Source organism: Nematostella vectensis, chromosome 13 (genome assembly GCF_932526225.1).
Source record: "Nematostella vectensis chromosome 13, jaNemVect1.1, whole genome shotgun sequence".
Classification (NCBI taxonomy): Eukaryota; Metazoa; Cnidaria; class Anthozoa; order Actiniaria; family Edwardsiidae; genus Nematostella; species Nematostella vectensis.
In genome coordinates this window covers 7,159,379-7,184,499 of record NC_064046.1, presented here as the reverse complement: position 1 = coordinate 7,184,499, position 25,121 = coordinate 7,159,379, and the positions used below count along the sequence as shown (strand labels likewise).

At 43.4% G+C, this 25,121-nt stretch overlaps 1 protein-coding gene across 1 annotated transcript; it reads left to right on the top strand.

Annotated features, from left to right (window-relative positions):
- Nucleotides 1–264: 264 nt before the first annotated feature.
- Nucleotides 265–23,791, top strand: LOC5510882 (ranBP-type and C3HC4-type zinc finger-containing protein 1). The gene is made up of 11 exons (XM_032380093.2): nucleotides 265–569; nucleotides 1,868–2,027; nucleotides 2,197–2,478; nucleotides 3,234–3,393; nucleotides 3,989–4,082; nucleotides 5,376–6,125; nucleotides 11,651–11,832; nucleotides 20,520–20,631; nucleotides 21,049–21,330; nucleotides 21,921–22,064; nucleotides 22,877–23,791. The coding sequence occupies exons 1-11, from the start codon at nucleotides 366–368 to the stop codon at nucleotides 22,955–22,957; spliced, it is 2,451 nt and encodes an 816-aa protein (XP_032235984.2). The 5' UTR covers nucleotides 265–365; the 3' UTR covers nucleotides 22,958–23,791.
- The last annotated feature ends 1,330 nt before the right edge of the window (nucleotides 23,792–25,121 follow it).

Sequence of the window (25,121 nt, the reverse complement as noted above, 5' to 3'; positions counted from 1 at the left end):
ACACAAATAGCCTACGTGTAGCCGCTGACTCGCGCAAATATCATCTACGAGAGCGATCTTGGATGTGTCAGCGGACTTTTTGTGAAAATTACTAAATGATATTAGGGTAAATCAAGTAGTTATTGTCTTTCCCTTTTTAAAAATATATTTTCCAACTTCGATTTTCCATCGTATTCCCTGAGTTTTGTTGGAGTGGATTTCTCCCAAAAATTGCATTTTACTTTTCACCACTTGCGGGTTTCCTGTGTAGTGACGTAGTGGGGAATCCCCTCATGAAAGTGAAAGCGCGCCGAGAGTTGAGTTTCTCCCTCCTTTTCCGACTATGAGTTGCCCTCTTAAATCGTCCTCACGCTTGCTTTCCCACTATGAAAACTGCGTTAATGGACACCAACTTTCCTATGTCATTTGCGAGCTGTAGAGCGCTCGTTTTTCAGTGCGACCTTGAAACAGAACGATGGCAACCGGTTGGAGAAGTCAATGAGTATTCGACAATTCATCTCTTGCTACAGCAAAGCACTCAACACGGAAGGGTTTACAAGATATTTGGGCGCCTGGAAAGTAGTGGATCGGTAAGCCATTGATACTATGGAAAAACCCTTTCAATTAGATTTTTTAGCCAATCGAATTCCTCACGCTACTCTTAATCTGGCGGTGATCTTACTATTTCTTTGTAAAGTCAGCGAATTCGCAGTAAACAGGAGGGCGGATATTTTATGAGTAAATTATCATAAGATTTTGAATATAATTCTAAAGATTATGATTTCAAACTCGTACAGCAGCAGGTGAGGAATCATGTATTTCTTGTAGTTTGTAAAACGTCTAGTTCATAATTAGATATTACTCTTTTGGCGACACATCCTGCTCGAAGATCCAGCGCACTTTGCGGGGGCTCCCATGGTCACTCTCGCGAAAGAGCCGCTGGAAAAGTTTATAACAATTTTAAGATCCAAAACGCTGGGAGCTGCTGTGCTGCGATTAGGCCTTTTTAAGTTGAGAAAAAAAGGCCCAATCATAGCACAGCAGTGTTTACTTGTAAATCCTGACAAATGCTTTGTCTGTTTTATGGATTCAGTTTCTTTGTTTTGTACGATAAGAGAAACTCTAAAGCCAGAACAATTTCTTGTGATACAGTCGTGTTAAGTGGAAAAGAGCGATGTTTTTGCTCAGCTACCAATAGGCTTTGGTAAAATCATGGTATTTCAAATCTTGTCCCTTCTTTTCAAAGAAGACCACAAATTTGGTGACTCAAATGTTCCTGAGAACCCTGTCATTGTGGCCGTTTGTCCACTGAAGTTGATCGTCCAACTACAAGGGAAGAATCTCCAAGCGCTTGGAGATCAGATCTATATTGAGATGAATCCTTTTTTGAGTTTAAGTAAACTTTATGTTTAAGTAAAATTCCCTGCTGGAACGTCGGGCTGCAGCATGAAAATAACTTTTAACAAAGGCTAAATTTCCCACATTTTGTCCACGACAGCGTTTCTTCCCAAAAAGTTCAAACTAATAAAAAAAAAAGACAACGATTTAGTGTGCAGACTGGAACAGGAAAGGAACATATTTCTGATGTTCCATTTTGGTATCTTGAAGAAAGAAACTGTGTTCAATTCCATCAGAATAGTTTTAATTTCATCGACTGTCAGTTTTAAATTGGCGACTTGTCACGCCCCCAGAACTAGTCTTACTAGATAAACTTTTCCAGCGGCTCTTTCAAGAGAGTGACCTTTGGGAGCGGCCGCAATGTACGCTGGACCTTCGAGCGTGGGTGAGCTTTCAATGTACTGTATTCCTTCGATTTTCTAGGTCACTTTAGATATTACTGTCTTGGTAACAAATAAGATGCAATATACTGTACTCTTTTGATTTCTAGGTCACAGTAGATATCACTCTCCATCAAGGCATTGTGTATAATGTTGTTCAGCCTACATGGCATGAGATCCATGTAAGCAGACATATTGTGTTTGGTCTGATGCTTGGCAAAGATTCTGATGGTGGAAAATTTTCAGTGGTTGTCCAAAACACGCTTACAGGTAAAACCTTGGTCCAGTCTCATGTTACTGCTTAAATATGATCCAAAATCATCACTCCTGACCAATCAATCAACCGACCGGCCGACCGACCGACCGACCGGCTGATCGGTCAGGGATGGGAGCCCATGCTAATTAAAAAAATGTACTCAAATATTGGCACCATTTTCAGCTTGCCCAAGAGAGAACCCAGCTACTTCCCCACAGTTCCCCATCCCAAAAGAGGCTTGGGGCCGCCCTGCATCAACTCAATTCCAGCACTACCCAACCACAGATCTGTACAGGCCACTTAGCCCTTCAGTTGTCCCTAAATCATCGGTCGCAAGTCTTCCTGTATACACTGCTAGTTACCCTTCACCGCCACCTGTAGCAATGGCGTCTCCAAGGAGCCCCAGCCCAAGAACTCCAAACATCTCATCACATTACCAGACAAGTACATCAGATAGCTCTGTAGGTTAGTAGGTGGTGTGTCCTTACATGGCCATTATAAGGTTGCTTGTTACTCTGGGGGGGGGGTATAAGCTCCTGTTACTTTAAGTTCTACTTCCATCATGGTCCCGGAAGTGATGACGGAGTTTAAAAAGTGTATAATGCAGTGTGGATTTCTAAAACTATTTAGGGGCATCTAAAAAAATGTTGCATCGCGTAGCACTGTCAGTTCCCCTTACTTCCCTTCTGATGTACAGTACTGCCCCCTCATCATTGACGTTGGTACCAATGTTGGCACCAATGCATGACCTTGCTCGCTTTCCGAGAGACTGGCTTGGAGCAAGTGTAATGCACCATCTTACAGCCATCAAAATATTATGTAAATGCATAGCTGCCAACTCACCTGCATTAGGCAGGTGTCACAAGATTTTGGAAGCATTTCCTTAGTATCAATTTTTGCAGTGTTTCTATTTGCAATGCAAATTCATGGTGGAAAGCACTTGAATTTCCCCACATTATTATCATCATTATCATCCTCATCAGCACCATCACAACCACCACCAGCATCTTCAACACCACCAGCATCTTCAACACCACCAGCACCTTCAACACCACCAGCACCTTCGTCACCACCACCACCATCAACACCATCAACACCACCACCACCTTCATCACCAGTCTCACCAGCATTGTCATCGTCATATATTTCATTATTTACAGTAACCAGATGATAGAATTGTAAAAACCTGATACATCTTAACATTCATTAATATTTTATAGACAATTGCTGTGCTGCATTAGAATCTGCAATTGAAATGGGCGACACAGCTCAAGCAATCAACATGGTCAGAACTTTGGCTTCAAAAAAACTGGCTTTGACTGTTAAACCTAAGGACCAAAAACAATCTACAGTTGAAGTCATTAAAGAAAAGACAGTAAGGTAGGAAATTTATCACCAATTTTATAAAGACTAATTTCAAGTTGAGTGCACAATTTATTTGCAAGATTTGCCATGAGGGTAATTGGATATTTGTATCTGTTTCTATATTATTTTTATTTTTAAGGAATTTTAGGTTTAATGACTTTGATTTACTCAATGCTTAAGAATTGCAGTTTGTTTATCTTACAGTACAGTAGATGGTGTAATCTTATTTCTTTGAGGATCCACAAGTAACTGACTTACTTGCCGCAGTCATGTCCTTTCTTTGTTTCACCTGGTGCTAAAGAAAGTTGAATGACAAGGAATATTTGGAAGAAAAAGCCAAATAAAAGTAGATAAAAGAACTTGCTTCTATTAACATTGTAATGCCTTATTTTTATTTCCGTCTGAGTAACTGTTTTTTATCAACGTTTCCATTACTATCCTAAATAACTGATCTGGCTACTTGTTTGTAATGGTGTAAATTAGTTTTTATTAATTTAGCCTTTTGTTACAATCAATTTGAATAATATTAGTTGTCCTGCGTGTGAGCCCTAGCATGCAGGGCACACGTAGAATTGTAATTGTAATTATAACTCTTACATGTTCTCTTTAGGTTGCGTGTTGTGGTCGAGGACAGTGAGACTTCAGGAGGGGCATTTAATCTACAAATACCTTTAAATACAACCATTGAAAAACTGCAAAATGAGGTGAGCAAACTATTAAACCCAATTTGAAATTTTTGTGGTGGTGATGATGATGGTTATGATAATTATTAGTAAGAATGATGCTGTGATTGTATGTGACTGATTGAGGATTTTGTTGTTTGTTTGATGATTGTGTGTGGCTGGTTAAGGATTGTGATGTTTGCTTGATGATTGTGTGTGGCTGATTGAGGATTGTGATGTTTGCTTGATGATTGTGTGTGGCTGATTGAGGATTGTGATGTTTGCTTGGTGATTGTGTGTGGCTGATTGAGGATTGTGATGTTTGCTAGGTGATTGTGTGTGGCTGATTGAGGATTGTGATGTTTGCTTGATGATTGTGTGTGGCTGATTGAGGATTGTGATGTTTGCTTGATGATTGTGTGTGGCTGATTGAGGATTGTGATGTTTGCTTGATGATTGTGTGTGGCTGATTGAGGATTGTGATTTTTGCTTGATGATTGTGTGTGGCTGATTGAGGGTTGTGATGTTTGCTTGATGATTGTGTGTGGCGGATTGAGGATTGTGATGTTTGCTTGATGATTGTGTGTGGCTGATTGAGGATTGTGATGTTTGCTTGATGATTGTGTGTGGCTGATTGAGGATTGTGATGTTTGCTTGATGATTGTGTGTGGCTGATTGAGGATTGTGATGTTTGCTTGGTGATTGTGTGTGGCTGATTGAGGATTGTGATGTTTGCTAGGTGATTGTGTGTGGCTGATTGAGGATTGTGATGTTTGCTTGATGATTGTGTGTGGCTGATTGAGGATTGTGATGTTTGCTTGATGATTGTGTGTGGCTGATTGAGGATTGTGATGTTTGCTTGATGATTGTGTGTGGCTGATTGAGGATTGTGATGTTTGCTTGATTATTGTGTGTGGCTGATTGAGGATTGTGATGTTTGCTTGATGATTGTGTGTGGCTGATTGAGGATTGTGTGTGGCTGGTTAAGGATTGTGATGTTTGCTTGATGATTGTGTGGGGCTGATTGAGGATTGTGATGTTTGCTTGATGATTGTGTGTGGCTGATTGAGGATTGTGATGGTTGCTTGATGGTTGTGTGTGGCTGATTGAGGATTGTGTGGGGCTGATTGAGGATTGTGATGTTTGCTTGATGATTGTGTGTGGCTGATTGAGGATTGTGATGGTTGCTTGATGGTTGTGTGTGGCTGATTGAGGATTGTGTGTGGCTGATTGAGGATTGTGATGTTTTCTTGGTGATTGTGTGACAGCATTGTATGAAATGTTGATGCCAATGGGAGATGTAGAATGTTTCATTGTTTAATTTTGTTCCTTAAGGTTGCTGACAAGTATGGTTTTCCTCCAAAAGTTCAGCGATGGATCATTGGCAAGAAAATGGCAAAGCCCAACGAGTCTCTTCTTCAATGTAAAGTCAGAGAAACAGGTTTTACTGCTTACCTTTACCTTCTATCTGGAAGAAATGTTGAACTTACAAGAGAAGATGTTGAAACTCTTAAACTTCAGAAACAAAAGACTCAACCTAGTGCAACCAACAGGGTGCAAGTAGGCGTGGCTAACATGGCACACCTCCCTGAGGTTACAAGGCAGAATGTCTTAGAGGAGCCATCTGCAATGCATAGAGCGGCCAGTATGCCCTCACTGCGTGAGGATATTAGTCGACCGTTGCCCCAGGGTGCTGATATGTTCGGCAGTCAAATTAACCTTGAAAATCCACAGAGGACTGGCTCTTCTCTCTCAAGCTCTTTGGGGGTCGAACCACAAGTAGCACAACCACAAAATGCCGGAAACGTTGATGGAGTTTGTGGAGCTGTCCCTTCTGGCATCCAAGTAGAAGAGATCGGAGCAGTTGGACCACAGATTGATAGAGATGTCACTGCCGTCAGTGAGGAACCTAAAGGCTGGGTGTGTCCGCAGTGCACATTGATAAATATACCTACTCGTCCAGGGTGCGCCATGTGCGGAGAGGAGAGGCCTGAGGACTATATCATCCCCCAGAATATCCTCCCACATGGAGAAGAGTGGATTAGGCTGGAGCAGGAACGAATACAGTCTCAACTGTTTCATGAGGTATGTAGAACATCCTTCCACAGGGAGAAGACTTTATTAGGTTTGGATTCAATTAGTAACTGATACAATCCCAGTTGTTTCATGGACGGTAGCTATAAAAGAGCTTCCATATCGATAAGGCTCTCAAGAATGCTGTTAATTTAATAGTATATAACAATAAAGAGCTGCTATATCGATAAGGCTCAAGAATGCTGTTAATTTAATAGTATATAACAGTAAAGAGCTGCCATATCGATAAGGCTCCCAAGAATGCTGTTAATTTAACAGTATATTACAGTAAAGAGCTGCCATATGGAAAAGGCTCTAAAGAATGCTGTTAATTAAACAGTATAGAACAGTAAAGAGCTGCCATATCGATAAGGCTCTCAAGAATGCTGTTAATTAAACAGTATTTAACAGTAAGGAGCTGCCATATCGATAAGGCTCTCAAGAATGCTGTTAATGTAACAGTATATAACAGTAAGGAGCTGCCATATCGATAAGGCTCTCAAGAATGCTGTTAATGTAACAGTATATAACAGTAAAGAGCTGCCATATGCAACAGGCTTTTATTAATGATGTATAACAGTATCTGGCTGTGTTGTGTGCTTTGCATCTTGGTATTAACTTGTTCACAGTATGGTAGAGTATGCTATAGTCCAAGTTTTGTCGTGTTTGTTTGAAAAGACCAGAGATTCGTGTGGCATCCGACCAATAGTGGGATCCGACCAATAAATGTCCACTAAATCATTTAGACCACTAAACAATAAAATAAGCTTGTGAAAATTCGTGCTCCATCTACCTTTTCATCTTTTGCTATCGTAAAAATAGAGCTGTATGCACAAGATGAACCATTGTTATAATTTTTTTAGGCTACAATTGAAACAAATTTTTAACCTTATCGAACAGATATTTAACCTTAGAACTATTAGATTATACTTCATATTAAGGGACCATCATTCGGGGGCTGGGTGATTTAGTTATTCAGATTAATGTTTTTTATGTCCATACCTAAAAATCTGAGTTTTTGGAGCACCCCCCTGTGGGGATTGCGTCAGGTTCCCCTTTTTATATTCAACTCAGAAATTCGAAAACATATGGCACTGGCATCGCTTAAGTTTATTGTTAACTTCATTTACAGTATGACTAGAGTTCTTTTAAGAAAACTAGCCTTTTCAGCGTTTGCACTGACAATGTTTTTTTTTTTAAATAGGTGTATAAAATACTGCATTTATTTCTATTTGCCTCTCAATTATTTGTAATTATCAGATAATGTTTGCTTGAGGTCCGTGCTTTCTTGTTCTTCGATCATACCCCACACCTGTCACCAGGATGCTGGCCCTCTCCAAAGTTTGCAAAGTATAGATCACAAATCAGACTCAAGCTTTTGAATTAAAAAAATCTGAATCAGAAGTAATTATTTGCTTTGGTTTACTTCTGAATTGAATTTGATTAATACGACAGGGGCGTACGCAGGAAGTTGCAGTCAAAGCATTCAGAAGCTGAATAAGGGCGTGGCCCTCATCCCGCATCCCCGTGAAGATTTCATAGCTCCCGCTTTTGGGTTTGAAATTGGCGTCATAGTCCATTCAATCTGTGGTTTCATGTGGAACTTATTGCAATAGAATTTCTCTCAACGGATTTTGAACAAGTGATATAACCTAGTTAACATACTAAAAGTCTCTAAAAATCCCTTTGGATCCCTTTGGTCGTTAAAACGAAAAAAAAATTAAAATACACAATATATCTGTATTCCAAAACCACACGCCGAAAACCCTGAAGAAATTGAAAATACAAGTCTGAATCAGAAAATTTTGAAGATCATTGGCCACAATTTTTTGCATATTTTTGCATTCTTTGCTCTCGCGTCAGTGACTGAAATTTGTCTAGAAAACAAACTTATATGTGACATCAGTTCAGTACGTAGCCTATTCAATACATGTAATACAGCGGTAATCTTGAACACTTTTGTAATTTCTTGAGGTTTTACATCAGCCTAGAGAAAGCTACTTACACTTCTAATGAAACTGAACGTCTACCTCTAGCTTGATTAGTCCAGAATTGTGACAAGTCTGACCTTTACACTTTCCAAACGTCGCACTACAGTCTAGACCATTCTTCTTGCAGGTTCATCCTCTGGTGCTGTAATCCGATTAGCATTTGTATCGCATTATATTTATCAGCGATCATTGGGGATGGTCCAGTGCGGACAGACTTGCCTCCAACACACGGATCGCTGCTAGAAATGATTCCACCTGGGCCATAAAAATTTCATAGATTGACTGGAATATCAATGCGTCAGACGTTTGAGAATATTACACGATCCTCTGTCATCCTCGATCTGAAATAGGACTTCAGTCGTCGCGTGGCACTGAACGACATAACAATATGTTTGGAAATCATCTGTAGACTACCATGATTAAGAAAATTATAGTTTTTATCCTCATCATATATATAAAACTGCGTACATAAAAATAAATGAGTAAACATTTGATTTTTTCCCCTCGTTATGCAAATAAGATCGCCATTTTTTTTGCAGTCCAGTGACTGCAGGCGTATAGGCTGCGTACGTCCCTGTATGATATAGTTTATTCTATGCTTTAGCAATAGAGTCGAGCGATTGTTATGCTTGGACGAAATCACATTCATTTATTTGTTTGTTTTTGTTTGTTTGATTGTTTTTTTTTGCTAGGCTCCAAATAAAGTTCCCCCTTGAATGTATTGTTAGTAAGCATTGTAAGCACTCTCACTGGGGGGTGGTCACGGTCAGAGGGTTTATTGCGTCCCCAGTGGTTCTTTTACGTCCCTTCGGTTCAGGTTAGTGTAGTGCAGCTTGAAGAGACGGGACCTCCGGTTTAGTGTACTTATCCGAGAAGACTGGAAACACGGGAGAATAACTTCAACTCACTTGTCACACAAATATAGATATTACAGGTGCCCGCTGGTGCCCATATATTGTAAGGCAGACTGTTCTAGCTAAGCATAGGCTTGCCGACAAGTCTGATATATTTTTGTCTGTCCTCCCAGGCAGAGGAAGAACAGAGAATCAACGCAGAAAGGTTACTCAGGCTTCTACATGTTGGACTTCAACCTGAGACAGAATAGAAAACCCAAGAAACTCACCTGTCCTATACTTAGCTTATCAAAAAAGTGCTTGTGGAATATGACAGCGCTACATGTGCTATTGTGCCGCAAGTCACTGAAATTGCACATGGCCTATCATCAATGCCACATTCTGATTGACCTTCTAGTTTACTATAAGTTATAGAATAGCGAATGACCAGACAAGACAACGTTCTTGACTACACAGATTGAAACCACTGGTATTTGACTAAGCCTTATGGGCTTTTGACTCAGAGTCCTTTTATGCTTAAAGAATAATTGTTAGACTTCTACTTTGGGGCTGGTTGATTGTGTAAGATTCAAGACATTTTAGTCATTGCTAACGAGAAAGTTAGAGCTTGCACCATTCATTTAGATGGTTTTTTGATTTTGTTTTTTTTGGATTTGAGTCTTATGGCAGTCTAGTTTATGCCATAACATAGTCAGTGTTCTTTTTTAAATATATGATATTTAGTCTTGATTATCCTCTAGAATATAACAGATTCCTTGTGCCCCCTAAATATTATCTCTCTTAAAATGTCAAACATTTCTCTCATTTTCAACACTTGAATTTGTTTTAGATATTTAATACTTTAGAAGTAGCTGTTATCATAGTGGAATGGGTTAAATTGATTGTGCTTTTTAAATAAATGTATCATTTGCATAGGATTTCGTAGCCTATTAAAACATGCGTAACGCAAGTCAGACACAGCATATTAAAAGCTATAAACACAAGGTAGAAAAATACAATATGTTGTACGCCTCTGTGAAACAGAATTGTTGCACTGACGTGTTGATCGTCAGCCCTTCGTCAAAGCAAAAGAGAGGAGAAAAACATTCTGATAACATACGTAACGCAAGTCAGACTCGAGAGTTTTAAGTTTAAACATACGTAACGCAAGTCGGACTCGAGAGTACAATAAGTACAATATGTTGTACGCCTCTGTGAAACAGAGTTGTTGCACTGACGTGTTGATCGTCAGTGCAAAACATTCTAATAACATACGTAACGCAAGTCGGACTCGAGAGTTTTAAGTTTAAACATACGTAACGCAAGTCGGACTCAAGAGTTTTAAGTTTGAACATACGTAACGCAAGTCAGACTCGAGAGTTTTAAGTTTGAACATACGTAACGCAAGTCGGACTCGAGAGTTTTAAGTTTAAACATACGTAACGCAAGTCGGACTCGAGAGTTTTAAGTTTGAACATACGTAACGCAAGTCGGACTCGAGAGTTTTAAGTTTGAACATACGTAACGCAAGTCGGACTCGAGAGTTTTAAGTTTGAACATACGTAACGCAAGTCAGACTCGAGAGTACAATATGTTGTACGCCTCTGAAACAGAGTTGTTGCACTGACGTGTTGATCGTCAGTGCAAAACATTCTAATAACATACGTAACGCAAGTCGGACTCGAGAGTTTTAAGTTTAAACATAACGCAAGTCAATCTCGAGAGTTTTAAGTTTAAACATACGTAACGAAAGTCAGACTCGAGAGTTTTAAGTTTGAACATACGTAACGCAAGTCAGACTCGAGAGTTTTAAGTTTGAACATACGTAACGCAAGCAAGACTCGAGAGCTTTAAGTTTAAACATACGTAACGCAAGTCAGACTCGAGAGCTTTAAGTTTAAACATACGTAACGCAAGTCAGACTCGAGAGTTTTAAGTTTAAACATACGTAACGCAAGCAAGACTCGAGAGCTTTAAGTTTAAACATACGTAACGCAAGTCAGACTCGAGAGCTTTAAGTTAAATCTTGGGCAGGGAAGGGGGCTTGAAGGGTGGGGTCGTTCTCGTCCCAAAAATACTTTCGAAAATAAAAGAGGAAATGACCGGGGGCTTAGCTGTATCCCCAGTTTCTTGACGTCTCTGTAAGGGCCCAGCTTGTTCGAAATTCTTTTAACTGAGCATTTTCATTAATAATATTTACCGTAGCAGCAAAACTTAATAACTTTAATAATCAAGATGACATGACATTGTAAAAGTATCAATTATCATCGGCTGATCTGGGGAAGGTACTGCGATATCATTCCTTTCAAATTTGTACCTGCCATTTTACTTTTCAGGCGTAGCTAGATGTTGCCTTATTTATTTTTTCCTTAACTTAGAATTTTCAGTTTTGAATCGCAATTGCTTTGAATCACAATCATTAAAGCTCTATTCTCCCTCCTCCACCATAAATAGAATACTGTCGATCAGCTTCTTTGTTATTGTTAGCATTTTTAAATGAAACTGTTCATTCACAAGAAAACTAAAAAATAAACATCTATGAATGAATTTTAATACTTTATTGACGATATTTAACTAAAAATGTATCAGCAACTCGCTTAAGTTAAACGATGGAAATGGATGCTTTGTGTGACTCGGCATTGAGCGGGAGCGTAGAATGGCTGTGTAATTGGCCTTCTTTGACTACTGTCACATGTTATACTCTTATCCCCAGGCTCAAGAGAGACAGCGTACCGAGCAAGCCATCGTCCGTCAGAAGAACTTCAACGCATTACTCCAGACGGCGCAGATGCAGCTTATCCTTAACCAAGAGGAGTTTGACTGCGCCATCTGTTTCACCGAGGTACCCCCTGGTGAGGGTGTGGTTTTGCGAGAGTGCCTTCATAGGTTCTGCATGTAAGTTCACCAAGTTAAAGTGTCCTAAAAGTATCCAACACAGGGGCCATTAACACGCTAACAGTTTATTGTAACAATTATTGTAAAGTGTGTGACAGCAAGTGTCAACACGGTACGCCTTCATCTGGAAATACCCCATGGTCCCCATGAGCCTATGGCCCACATTCAGCCAATGGCCCACATTCAGCCAATGGCCCACATTCAGCCTATGGCCCACATTCAGCCAATGGCCCACATTCAGCCTATGGCCCCCATTCAGCCAATGGCCCACATTCAGCCAATGGCCCACATTCAGCCTATGGCCCCCATTCAGCCAATGGCCCACATTCAGCCAATGGCCCACATTCAGCCAATGGCCCACATTCAGCCTATGGCCCACATTCAGCCAATGGCCCACAGTCAGCCTATGGCCCCCATTCAGCCTATGGCCAACATTCAGCCTATAGACCCAAATAAGCCAGTTCAGAGTTTAAGAAATGCCGTGAGGGACTGGGCTTTTTCGGACAAAAAGAGCGATTTCAGAAGAAAGTTTGTATTGCGGTCTTGGAGAAAAATCCTTTCTACAAAACAGCTTTAAAAGATATGGTGAAATCATTCATTGCCACACGTGAGGACTTTATTGCACTTCGTATAGGGGGCAATTTGGGATGAATAAGGCGCAAAAGGTATTTCTACGGAGCGATTTTCTGAGTCATTCCTTCACTCAAATACTGTAAGAGTTTATCGGCGAACTCCGAATCGGAGTATAAATGCATCGGTAGAAGTGCCGTTTCAATTTTTATGCCGTAAAATTCAAATCAATATTCTTCTTAGATGTTTAGCAAAAAAAATTACTTGAATTTCGTGGTCGAAAATCATTTTGTTTTTACCTGAGGTACCAAAGTTAATTGTTGTTGCTTGTTTTCATCGGTGTTTTGCGAGCGGAAGTCGACCAAATTAGCTAACTGAGCGAAGTCCGTAAAAAATTTTATCGGGCCGTATTCATAACAAAACGCGGTCGAAAGGTAAAACAATAAGTCTGCAACACATAAATGTGGTTGGTTTTCCCATATCTTGTGAAACGGCTTTGAAGGAAAGATTTTTCTCCAAGATCGCTAAACAAACTCTTCTGCAAAATCGCCCATTTCGTCACCCTATTTCGTCTTTTCTTTTCTGGCTTATTCAACCTATGGCCCCTATTCAGCATATGGCCCACATTCAGCCTATAGTCCCTATTCAACCAATGACCCCCATTCAGCCTATGGCCAACATTAAGCCTATGGCCCCTATTTAGCCTATGGCCCACATTCAACCTATGGCCCCTATTTAGCCTATGGCCCACATTCGGCCATGGCCCACATTCAGCCTATGGCCCATATTCAGCCTATGGCCCCTATTTAGCCTATGGCCCACATTCAGCCTATGGCCCCTATTCAGCCTATGGCCCCCATTCAGCCTATGGACCACATTCAACCTATGGCCCACATTCAGCCTATGGCCAAAATTCATTCTATGGCCAACATTCAGCCTATAGTCCCTATCCAACCAATGGCCCCCATTCAACCTATGGCCCCATTCAGCATATGGCCTAAATTCATTCTATGGCCAACATTCAGCCTATAGTCCCTATCAACCTATGGCCCCCATTCAGCCTATGGCCCCCATTCAGCCTATGGGCCACATTCAGCCTATGGCCCACATTCAGCCTATAGTCCCTATCAACCTATGGCCCCCATTCAGCCTATGGCCCCCATTCAGCCTATGGGCCACATTTAGCCTATGGCCCACATTCAGCCTATGGCCCCTATTTAGCCTATGGCCCACATTCAGCCTATGGCCTCTATTCAGCCTATGGCTCCTATTTAGCCTATGGCCCACATTCAGCCTATGGCCCACATTCAGCCTATGGCCCACATTCAGCCTATGGTCCACATTTAGCCTATGGCCCACATTCAGCCTATGGCCCCCATTCCGCCTATGGACCACATTCAGCCTATGGCCCACATTCAACCTATGGCCCACATTCAGACTATGGCCAACATTCATTCTATGGCCAACATTCAGCCTATAGTCCCTATCCAACCTATGGCCCCCATTCAGCCTATGGCCCCCATTCAGCCTATTGCCCCCATTCAGCCTATGGCCCCCATTCAGCCTATGGCCCACATTCAGCCTATGGCCCACTTTTAGCCTATGGCCCACATTCAGCCTATGGCCCACATTCAACCTATGGCCCACATTCAACCTTTGGCCCCTATTTAGCCTATGGCTCACATTCAGCCTATGGCCCACATTCAGCCTATGGCCCCTATTCGGCCTATGGCCCACATTCAGCCTATGGCCTCTATTCAGCCTATGGCTCCTATTTAGCCTATGGCCCACATTCAGCCTATGGTCCCTATTTAGCCTATGGCCCACATTCAGCCTATGGCCCCTATTCAGCCTATGGCCCCCATTCAGCCTATGGACCACATTCAACCTATGGCCCACATTCAGCCTATGGCCAAAATTCATTCTATGGCTAACATTCAGCCTATAGTCCCTATCCAACCAATGGCCCCCATTCAACCTATGGCCCCATTCAGCATATGGCCTAAATTCATTCTATGGCCAACATTCAGCCTATAGTCCCTATCCAACCTATGGCCCCCATTCAGCCTATGGCCCCCATTCAGCCTATGGGCCACATTCAGCCTATGGCCCACATTCAGCCTATGGTCCACATTTAGCCTATGGCCCACATATAGCCTATGGCCCCTATTTAGCCTATGGCCCACATTCAGCCTATGGGCTCTATTCAGCCTATGGCTCCTATTTAGCCTATGGCCCACATTCAGCCTATGGCCCACATTCAGCCTATGGTCCACATTTAGCCTATGGCCCACATTCAGCCTATGGCCCCCATTCCGCCTATGGACCACATTCAGCCTATGGCCCACATTCAACCTATGGCCCACATTCAGACTATGGCCAACATTCAGCCTATGGTCCACATTTAGCCTATGGCCCCTATTCAACCTATGGCCCACATTCAGCCTATGCCCCCCATTAAGCCTATGGCCCAAATTCAGCCTATGGCCCACATTCAACCTATGGCCCACATTCAGCCTATAGTCCCTATCCAACCTATGGCCCCCATTTAGCCTATTGCCCACTTTTAGCCTATAGTCCCTATTTAGCCTATGGCCCACATTCAGCCTATGGCCTCTATTCAGCCTATGGCTCCTATTTAGCCTATGGCCCACATTCCGCCTATGGACCACATTCAGGCTATGGCCCACATTCAACCTATGGCCCACATTCAGCCTATGGCCCACATTCAGCCTATGGCCCACATTCAGCCTATGGCCCACTTTTAGCCTATGGCCCACATTCAGCCTATGGCCCACGTTCAACCTATGGCCCACATTCAACCTTTGGCCCCTATTTAGCCTATGGCTCACATTCAGCCTATGGCCCACATTCAGCCTATGGCCCCTATTCGGCCTATGGCCCACATTCAACCTATGGCCCCTATTCAACCTATGGCCCACATTCAGCCTATGGCCCAAATTCAGCCTATGGCCCACATTCAACCTATGGCCCACATTCAGCCTATAGTCCCTATCCAACCTATGGCCCCCATTTAGCCTATTGCCCACTTTTAGCCTATGGCCCCTATTCAGCCTATGGCCCACATTCAACCTATGGCCCACATTCAACCTTTGGCCCCTATTTAGCCTATGGCTCACATTCAGCCTATGGCCCACATTCAGCCTATGGCCCCTATTCGGCCTATGGCCCACATTCAACCTATGGCCCCTATTCAACCTATGGCCCACATTCAGCCTATGCCCCCCATTAAGCCTATGGCCCAAATACACTATGGCCCACATTCAACCTATGGCCCACATTCAGCCTATAGTCCCTATCCAACCTATGGCCCCCATTTAGCCTATTGCCCACTTTTAGCCTATAGTCCCTATTCAACCTATGGCCCACATTCAGCCTATAGTCCCTATTCAGCCTATTGCCCACATTCAGCCTATGGCCCAAATTCAGCCTATGGCCCCTATTCGGCCTATGGCCCACATTCAGCCTATGGCCTCTATTCAGCCTATGGCTCCTATTTAGCCTATGGCTCCTATTTAGCCTATGGCCCACATTCAGCCTATGGCCCCTATTTAGCCTATGGCCCCTATTCAGCCTATGGCCCCCATTCAGCCTATGGACCACATTCAACCTATGGCCCACATTCAGCCTATGGCCAAAATTCATTCTATGGCCAACATTCAGCCTATAGTCCCTATCCAACCAATGGCCCCCATTCAACCTATGGCCCCATTCAGCATATGGCCTAAATTCATTCTATGGCCAACATTCAGCCTATAGTCCCTATCCAACCTATGGCCCCCATTCAGCCTATGGCCCCCATTCAGCCTATGGGCCACATTCAGCCTATGGCCCACATTCAGCCTATGGTCCACATTTAGCCTATGGCCCACATTCAGCCTATGGCCCACATTCAGCCTATGGGCTCTATTCAGCCTATGGCTCCTATTTAGCCTATGGCCCACATTCAGCCTATGGCCCACATTCAGCCTATGGTCCACATTTAGCCTATGGCCCACATTCAGCCTATGGCCCCCATTCCGCCTATGGACCACATTCAGCCTATGGCCCACATTCAACCTATGGCCCACATTCAGACTATGGCCAACATTCAGCCTATGGTCCACATTTAGCCTATGGCCCCTATTCAACCTATGGCCCACATTCAGCCTATGCCCCCCATTAAGCCTATGGCCCAAATTCAGCCTATGGCCCACATTCAACCTTTGGCCCACATTCAGCCTATAGTCCCTATCCAACCTATGGCCCCCATTTAGCCTATTGCCCACTTTTAGCCTATAGTCCCTATTTAGCCTATGGCCCACATTCAGCCTATGGCCTCTATTCAGCCTATGGCTCCTATTTAGCCTATGGCCCACATTCCGCCTATGGACCACATTCAGCCTATGGCCCACATTCAACCTATGGCCCCCATTCAGCCTATGGCCCACATTCAGCCTATGGCCCACTTTTAGCCTATGGCCCACATTCAGCCTATGGCCCACGTTCAACCTATGGCCCACATTCAACCTTTGGCCCCTATTTAGCCTATGGCTCACATTCAGCCTATGGCCCACATTCAGCCTATGGCCCCTATTCGGCCTATGGCCCACATTCAACCTATGGCCCCTATTCAACCTATGGCCCACATTCAGCCTATAGTCCCTATCCAACCTATGGCCCCCATTTAGCCTATTGCCCACTTTTAGCCTATGGCCCCTATTCAGCCTATGGCCCACATTCAACCTATGGCCCACATTCAACCTTTGGCCCCTATTTAGCCTATGGCTCACATTCAGCCTATGGCCCACATTCAGCCTATGGCCCCTATTCGGCCTATGGCCCACATTCAACCTATGGCCCCTATTCAACCTATGGCCCACATTCAGCCTATGCCCCCCATTAAGCCTATGGCCCAAATTCAGCCTATGGCCCACATTCAACCTATGGCCCACATTCAGCCTATAGTCCCTATCCAACCTATGGCCCCCATTTAGCCTATTGCCCACTTTTAGCCTATAGTCCCTATTCAACCTATGGCCCACATTCAGCCTATAGTCCCTATTCAGCCTATTGCCCACATTCAGCCTATGGCCCACATTCAGCCTATGGCCCCTATTCAGCCTATGGACCACATTCAACCTATGGCCCACATTCAACCTATGGCCCACATTCAACCTATGGCCCACATTCAGCCTATAGCCCCTATTCAGCCTATGGCCCCTATTCAGCCTATGTCCCCCATTCAGCCTATGGACCACATTCAACCTATGGCCCCTATTCAGCCCATGGCCCACATTCAGCCTATGGCCAAAATTCATTCTATGGCCAACATTCAGCCTATAGTCCCTATCCAACTAATGGCCCCCATTCAACCTATGGCCCCATTCAGCATATGGCCTAAATTCATTCTATGGCCAACATTCAGCCTATAGTCCCTATCCAACCTATGGCCCCCATTCAGCCTATGGGCCACATTCAGCCTATGGCCCACATTCAGCCTATGGTCCACATTTAGCCTATGGCCCACATTCAGCCTATGGCCCCTATTTAGCCTATGGCCCACATTCAGCCTATGGCCTCTATTCAGCCTATGGCTCCTATTTAGCCTATGGCCCACATTCAGCCTATGGCCCACATTCAGCCTATGGCCCCCATTTCGCCTATGGACCACATTCAGCCTATGGCCCACATTCAACCTATGGCCCCCATTCAGCCTATGGCCCACATTCAGCCTATGGCCCACATTCAGCCTATGGCCCACATTCAACCTATGGCCCACATTCAACCTTTGGCCCCTATTTAGCCTATGGCTCACATTCAGCCCATGGCCCACATTCAGCCTATGGCCCCTATTCGGCCTATGGCCCCATTCAGCCTATGGCCCACTTTTAGCCTATAGTCCCTATTCAACCTATTGCCCACATTCAGCCTATGGCCCACATTCAGCGTATGGCCCCCAATTCAGCCTATGGCCCACATTCAACCTATGGCCCCTATTCAACCTATGGCCCACATTCAGCCTATGCCCCCCATTAAGCCTATGGCCCAAATTCAGCCTATGGCCCACATTCAACCTATGGCCCACATTCAGCCTATAGTCCCTATTCAGCCCATGGCCCACATTCAGCCTATGGCCAAAATTCATTCTATGGCCAACATTCAGCCTATAGTCCCTATCCAACTAATGGCCCCCATTCAACCTATGGCCCCATTCAGCATATGGCCTAAATTCATTCTATGGCCAACATTCAGCCTATAGTCCCTATCCAACCTATGGCCCCCATTCAGCCTATGGGCCACATTCAGCCTATGGCCCACATTCAGCCTATGGTCCACATTTAGCCTATGGCCCACATTCAGCCTATGGCCCCTATTTAGCCTATGGCCCACATTCAGCCTATGGCCTCTATTCAGCCTATGGCTCCTATTTAGCCTATGGCCCACATTCAGCCTATGGCCCACATTCAGCCTATGGCCCCCATTTCGCCTATGGACCACATTCAGCCTATGGCCCACATTCAACCTATGGCCCACATTCAGACTATGGCCAACATTCATTCTATGGCCAACATTCAGCCTATAGTCCCTATCCAACCTATGGCCCCCATTCAGCCTATGGCCCCCATTCAGCCTATGGCCCCCATTCAGCCTATGGCCCCCATTCAGCCTATGGCCCACATTCAGCCTATGGCCCACATTCAGCCTATGGCCCACATTCAACCTATGGCCCACATTCAACCTTTGGCCCCTATTTAGCCTATGGCTCACATTCAGCCCATGGCCCACATTCAGCCTATGGCCCCTATTCGGCCTATGGCCCCATTCAGCCTATGGCCCACTTTTAGCCTATAGTCCCTATTCAACCTATTGCCCACATTCAGCCTATGGCCCACATTCAGCGTATGGCCCCCAATTCAGCCTATGGCCCACATTCAACCTATGGCCCCTATTCAACCTATGGCCCACATTCAGCCTATGCCCCCCATTAAGCCTATGGCCCAAATTCAGCCTATGGCCCACATTCAACCTATGGCCCACATTCAGCCTATAGTCCCTATCCAACCTATGGCCCCCATTTAGCCTATTGCCCCATTCAGCCTATGGCCCACTTTTAGCCTATAGTCCCTATTCAACCTATGGCCCACATTCAGCCTATAGTCCCTATTCAGCCTATTGCCCACATTCAGCCTATGGCCCACATTCAGCCTATGGCCCCCAATTCAGCCTATGGACCACATTCAACCTATGGCCCACATTCAACCTATGGCCCACATTCAACCTATGGCCCACATTCAGCCTATAGCCCCCATTCGGCCTATGGACCACATTCAACCTATGGCCCCTATTCAGCCTATGCCCCACCTTCAACCTATGGCCCACATTCAGCCTATGGCCAACATTCAACCTATGGCGGCCCACATTCAGACTATGGCCCACATTCAACCTATGGCGGCCCACATTCAGACTATGGCCCACATTCAACCTATGGCCCACATTCAGCCTATGGCCAACATTCAACCTATGGCGGCCCACATTCAGACTATGGCCCACATTCAACCTATGGCCCACATTCAGCCTATAGTCCCTATCCAACCTATGGCCCCTATTTAGCCTATGGCCCTATTCAGCCTATGGCCCACTTTTAGCCTATAGTCCCTATTCAACTTATGCCCACATTCAGCCTATAGTCCCTATTCAGCCTATTGCCCACATTCAGCCTATTGCCCACATTCAGCCTATGACCCACATTCAGCTTATGGCCCACTCTCAGCCTATTGCCGACATTCCTTCACTATGGCCTTTTTTGGGGATCATGTTATCAAGATGATAAATGCTGCCATTCTTCCATCAAGCATAATGGCGATAGTTCTCCTCCCTATTTTGCCACATTTGTTTGGAACTCTCGAAGAATTTCTGGAAATCAGAGCAATTTTTAGAGCAAGCACAAAATAGATTCTAATGCTTTTTATCATTACATTATTTTTTCTAATTATTTCTAATAATGTGATAGATTAGGTAGTTATTTTTTATCCCAGATTTGTAATACGATTTGTATCATGTACGTATGTAAAGGCGCTATTTAAGTAAAAAACATTATTATTCTCCGTCGCCAGAGATTGCTTGCGGGAGCACATTCGTAACTGCACAGATCCTGAAGTCCAGTGTCCTTATCAGGATGAGCAATTCGCCTGTCACTTCATCATCACAGCGCAGGAGATTAAAGCGGTCAGTTGCACGACCTATTGTAAGAGACTATAGATGTAGGATATTCCGAGAGTAATGCACAGAAGACGTTATTGATGTCTTGATATATCCGCTTGGGTCACCCTCAGAAAATCAAATCTAAAATCATGTGAATCAATAAATTAATTGCCCCATAAGTATTGATACAAATGACTTTCGTCACATATTATCAACCGATAGCCGGATTTTTGTACTCTGATAATCATAATGCCATGCTTCTTTTAGTTTCTGCCCTTCCAAGCTCTTTAGTAAAAGCATTTTAAAACTTCGAAATTTCATTTTATTTCCTGAAATTCCATTTTTTCGTAATGATTTATTTCATTTGGTGAGATTTGATTTCATTTTGTAAGATTTCATTTCATCTAGTGAAATGTAAGTGTTGTGTTTATTCTTGTGTAGCTCTTATCAGAAGAAGACTTTAACAAATTCTTAAATCGAAGTCTGGCGACTGCAGAGAGTCAAGCAGCAAACAGCTTCCACTGTAAGACACCTAACTGCCCCGGGTGGTGCTTGTACGAGGACAACGTGAACACCTTCCACTGTGAGGTGTGCAGCAAGGTTAACTGCCTCACGTGCAAAGCTATCCACTTCCCGGAAATGAATTGCAGAGAGTACCAGCAGGATATCCAGCGACGAGCTCTGAATGATGATGCTGCCAAGCAGACCCAGCTTTATTTAGAGGTACTACAAATGGGGGATGCGCAAGACATCTAGGATGGGCATGAATTAGAGGGGAGGGCGGTACAGACAAGACAATACAAGACAATAGGGGAGGGGTATGATGCACAAGAAATCTATGATGTGCCTGAATTAGGGGAGGGGGATACAGGAGATATAGGATGTGCATGAATTAGGGGGGTACAGAAGACAATAGGGGAGGGGTATGATGCACAATGGATGGATGTGTGTTTTGAAACGAACATGCACACCACAAACTTGTACTGGGTCATTTAAAGTATTTCAATCACGCTGCCATGTTACAAAATGTAATCCGAGTCACACTATGCATCTATTTTTTTTCAGTCAAATTAAATTATTTTCAGTCAAAGCATATTATGCTAACCAAGTATCAGACTGTTATTGCGAGTGGTTATTTTTTAGCCAATAAGCCCTTTTTCGTATGTAAATAATAACCAGGGAATGGCTGAGTGTTTTTTTTTTACAAAGATAATGATAATTCATAATAACTAGGTTCAAGATGATAGGACCACGAAAACATGAGGAGGCTTCATTTTCAGCGTTTTGAGTCTCTATTATGTCCTTTTGCACAGGACATGATAAAGAAAGGCGATGCTATGCGGTGCCCTCAATGCCAGATTATTTTGCTGAAAAAAGATGGCTGTGATTGGATGAGATGCAGCATGTGTCGGATGGAGATCTGTTGGGCCACCAGGGGACCCCGGTGGGGACCACAGGTATGTGTTACTAGGGGGAGGGGAGGGGAGGCAGCATGTGTTGTATGGAGATCTGTTGGGCAACCGGGGGACCCCGGTGGGGACCACAGGTTTGTGTTCCTAGGGGGAGGGGAGGGGGATGCAGCATGTGTTGTATGGAGATCTGTTGGGCCGACAGGGGAGCTTTCGAAAGGGGAGATGGAGGTGGGGGGTTCGATATTGCTAGTAGTCACGTCATATTCATATACGAAACTGAGGGTAAGCAATTATGACCTGGAAATAGAAAAAGGCAGGTACGAAAGACCTTATAAAAGAGTTGAACAAAGGCTATGTCGACTATGCCCACCAAATAAGGACGAAGACGAAGTGCACTTTATCCTTCGTTACAATACAACAAACTTGCGCAACGATCTGTTTAATGATATTATACATGGGTCTACCTACTGGTCCGAGGCCCGAAAACCAATATCATATTTTAACCGACAAATGACATAGCGAATAGGACGTTATGTATATGATAACTTTGCCCTCAGAGCCTCTGCAGTGTAAAACCCTATGACTTAATAGTAATTCAATGCAGTGTAAAGTTTCCGTTGTCTATATTGGACCGAAACTGATGTAAACCATTTACAAAGTTCCAATAAATATCTATCTATCTATCTTTTATAAGGTTTCAGAGAATCTTTCTCACTTTACTAAAATTGAGAGGGGCGGGTGGGGACTTTGTTTGAGCATACCTGTGAGTATACGACAACAATGAACAAAAGTAGCCGTGTGTCTTCGCCTGCCCTAGGGTCTCACTTGAAGGATAACGCTAATGCTCTTGTCCACAGGGTGTCGGTGATACCACTGCCGGATGCAAGTGCCGCGTGGGAGGCAGAAAATGTCACCCAAATTGCCGCAATTGTCACTAATGTTTGCCCGCCGAGCGTGCCCCTTGCCCTGTCGCACGCGCTTAATCCTTGATTTTAGAAGTGTTGAAAAAGCGAGAGGGGGAATTACCCCTCTATTTCAGGCTCTCGTGCGACCAGTACGAAACAGGATGGCAGCCACGACTCGACGCGTTTAATAAAAAAGGACCGAGTACACGCAGAGTGCACGCCACCTCATTTGTAATGCCGTTTTTCTTAGACGCGTTTGCTTTGAGTATAACCCCTGATGCAGGAAAAACGAAACAATGTCACGCAGCATGTCTACATGTCATAACATTTTGTATTACCTTTTTATATGTTAGAATTCTGATAAGAATGTTGCATTTAAAGACGCGTAAGCAGTGTAATCATGGGAATATTTTTTGCCAAATGAATACTGTACTAAGTTTAGTCAAGAAAGCATAAGATAAGAGAAGGACTCTTTGGTATTACCCACCAAAGAGTCCTTCTCTTTGGTGGGTAATAGCAATCCTGGCTATTTTTTTTAGAAAAAAACCTACCCTATTTGCCCTAATAACATAGAAAATTTCATTCTAGCATCAAGGATACATGCAGTTTACAGTTTTACGCGGTTGCTTGCTGACTTGCAGTATTTCGAAAACGTGTGAAAAATATGAGAAAAAGACGAGACTTGATTCCAAATCAAGAGCGAAAAACCTCGTGCTTCCGCTCTAGCTTGCTGCCTTCATGGTTTCTAAACATTCATCTTCTTCCTAGGGTGAAACAAAATCTGTAAGTTAGATATGATATCGGATATTTTGCGAATATCCCGGTGAATTGAGAAGGAATCCAAGAAAAATACATTTCATAAAACTATTCTTGTAGCAAGGGAATGCATTTTTGTGATGATCAAAGCCAGCAGGCCGAAGTATCTGAGCTTTTTTCTTACGCGTTATTTTACATGATCTCTTTTCATTCCTATCGAGTTGGCAAAAAAAAAAAAAAAAAAGAAACACACGCAACCCGCGGGGAAGTAGGACAAAATAAAAGGAGCAAATCCTCACGCGCAGAGGATGGGAATCGACATGCCGCTCGGGTAATAGCAGAGCTCCCAAGAAAAGCGCCGCGTAATCGGAGCCCCATACCTAAGAAAAGTGGTATTATATAAAACAACTATATGGTGACAAATATTGGTAACCCATCGACTTGAATGTCCGCGGTCCGTCCCTTAAAAGCATCGTATGACAACCAAACTTGGCAGGCGTCATGTTTGTGTCAAGGGAATTGCAAAACTGTGATTGGCGACGTCATCGATGACGTCACTAGAAGTAAAAATATGCTGACGTCATCAAAACAAAAAATATTTTTTATTTCACGAAGGAAACATTGTATAACAACCAAACTTGGTAGGTGTCATGTAGGTGTCAAGGGCGGTGCCAAGATATGGTCACGTGATGCGTGACGTCATCGATAATATTACTTTAAGAAAAACTACTCCGATGTCATATCTATTTTCATCTCCTAAACGAAACACCATATGACAACCAAACTTGGTATGTGTCATGTATGTAAGGGGGTGCAACTATATAGTCACGTCATTGTGACGTCATGGATGACGTCACAAGAAGCAAAAATATGCTGACTTCATCAAAATAAAAAATATTTATATTTCACAAAGGAAACATCGTATGGCAACCAAACTCGGAAGGTGTCATGTAGGTGTCAAGGGGGATGCAACAATATGGTCACGATTTTTGTGACGTCATCGATGACCTAACTTAAAGCAAAAAAACGTGATTAAAAGCAAAATCATTCATATCTCTTTAAAGAAACATTGTTTTACAACCAAACTTGGCAGGTGTCATGTTTGTGTCAAGGGGGGTGCACCAAAATAGTCATGTGATGTGACGTCATCAATGACGTCACTAGAAGCAAAATATGCTGACGTCATCAAAAAAATATTTATATTTCATTAAAAAAACATCGTGTGACAAGAAAACTCGGTAGTTGTGATGTATGTATCAAGTGGGGTGCAATAAGATGCTGGTGTGACGACATCGTTGACGTCAATATATTAAAACTACCCTGACGCCGAAGCATCGTATGACAACTAAACTTGTTATGTGTCATGTAGATGTGGGGGGAAGGGGGTATAACAAGTTGGTCGCGTGATCTATGAAATCGTTGACGTCAAAAACAGAAATAA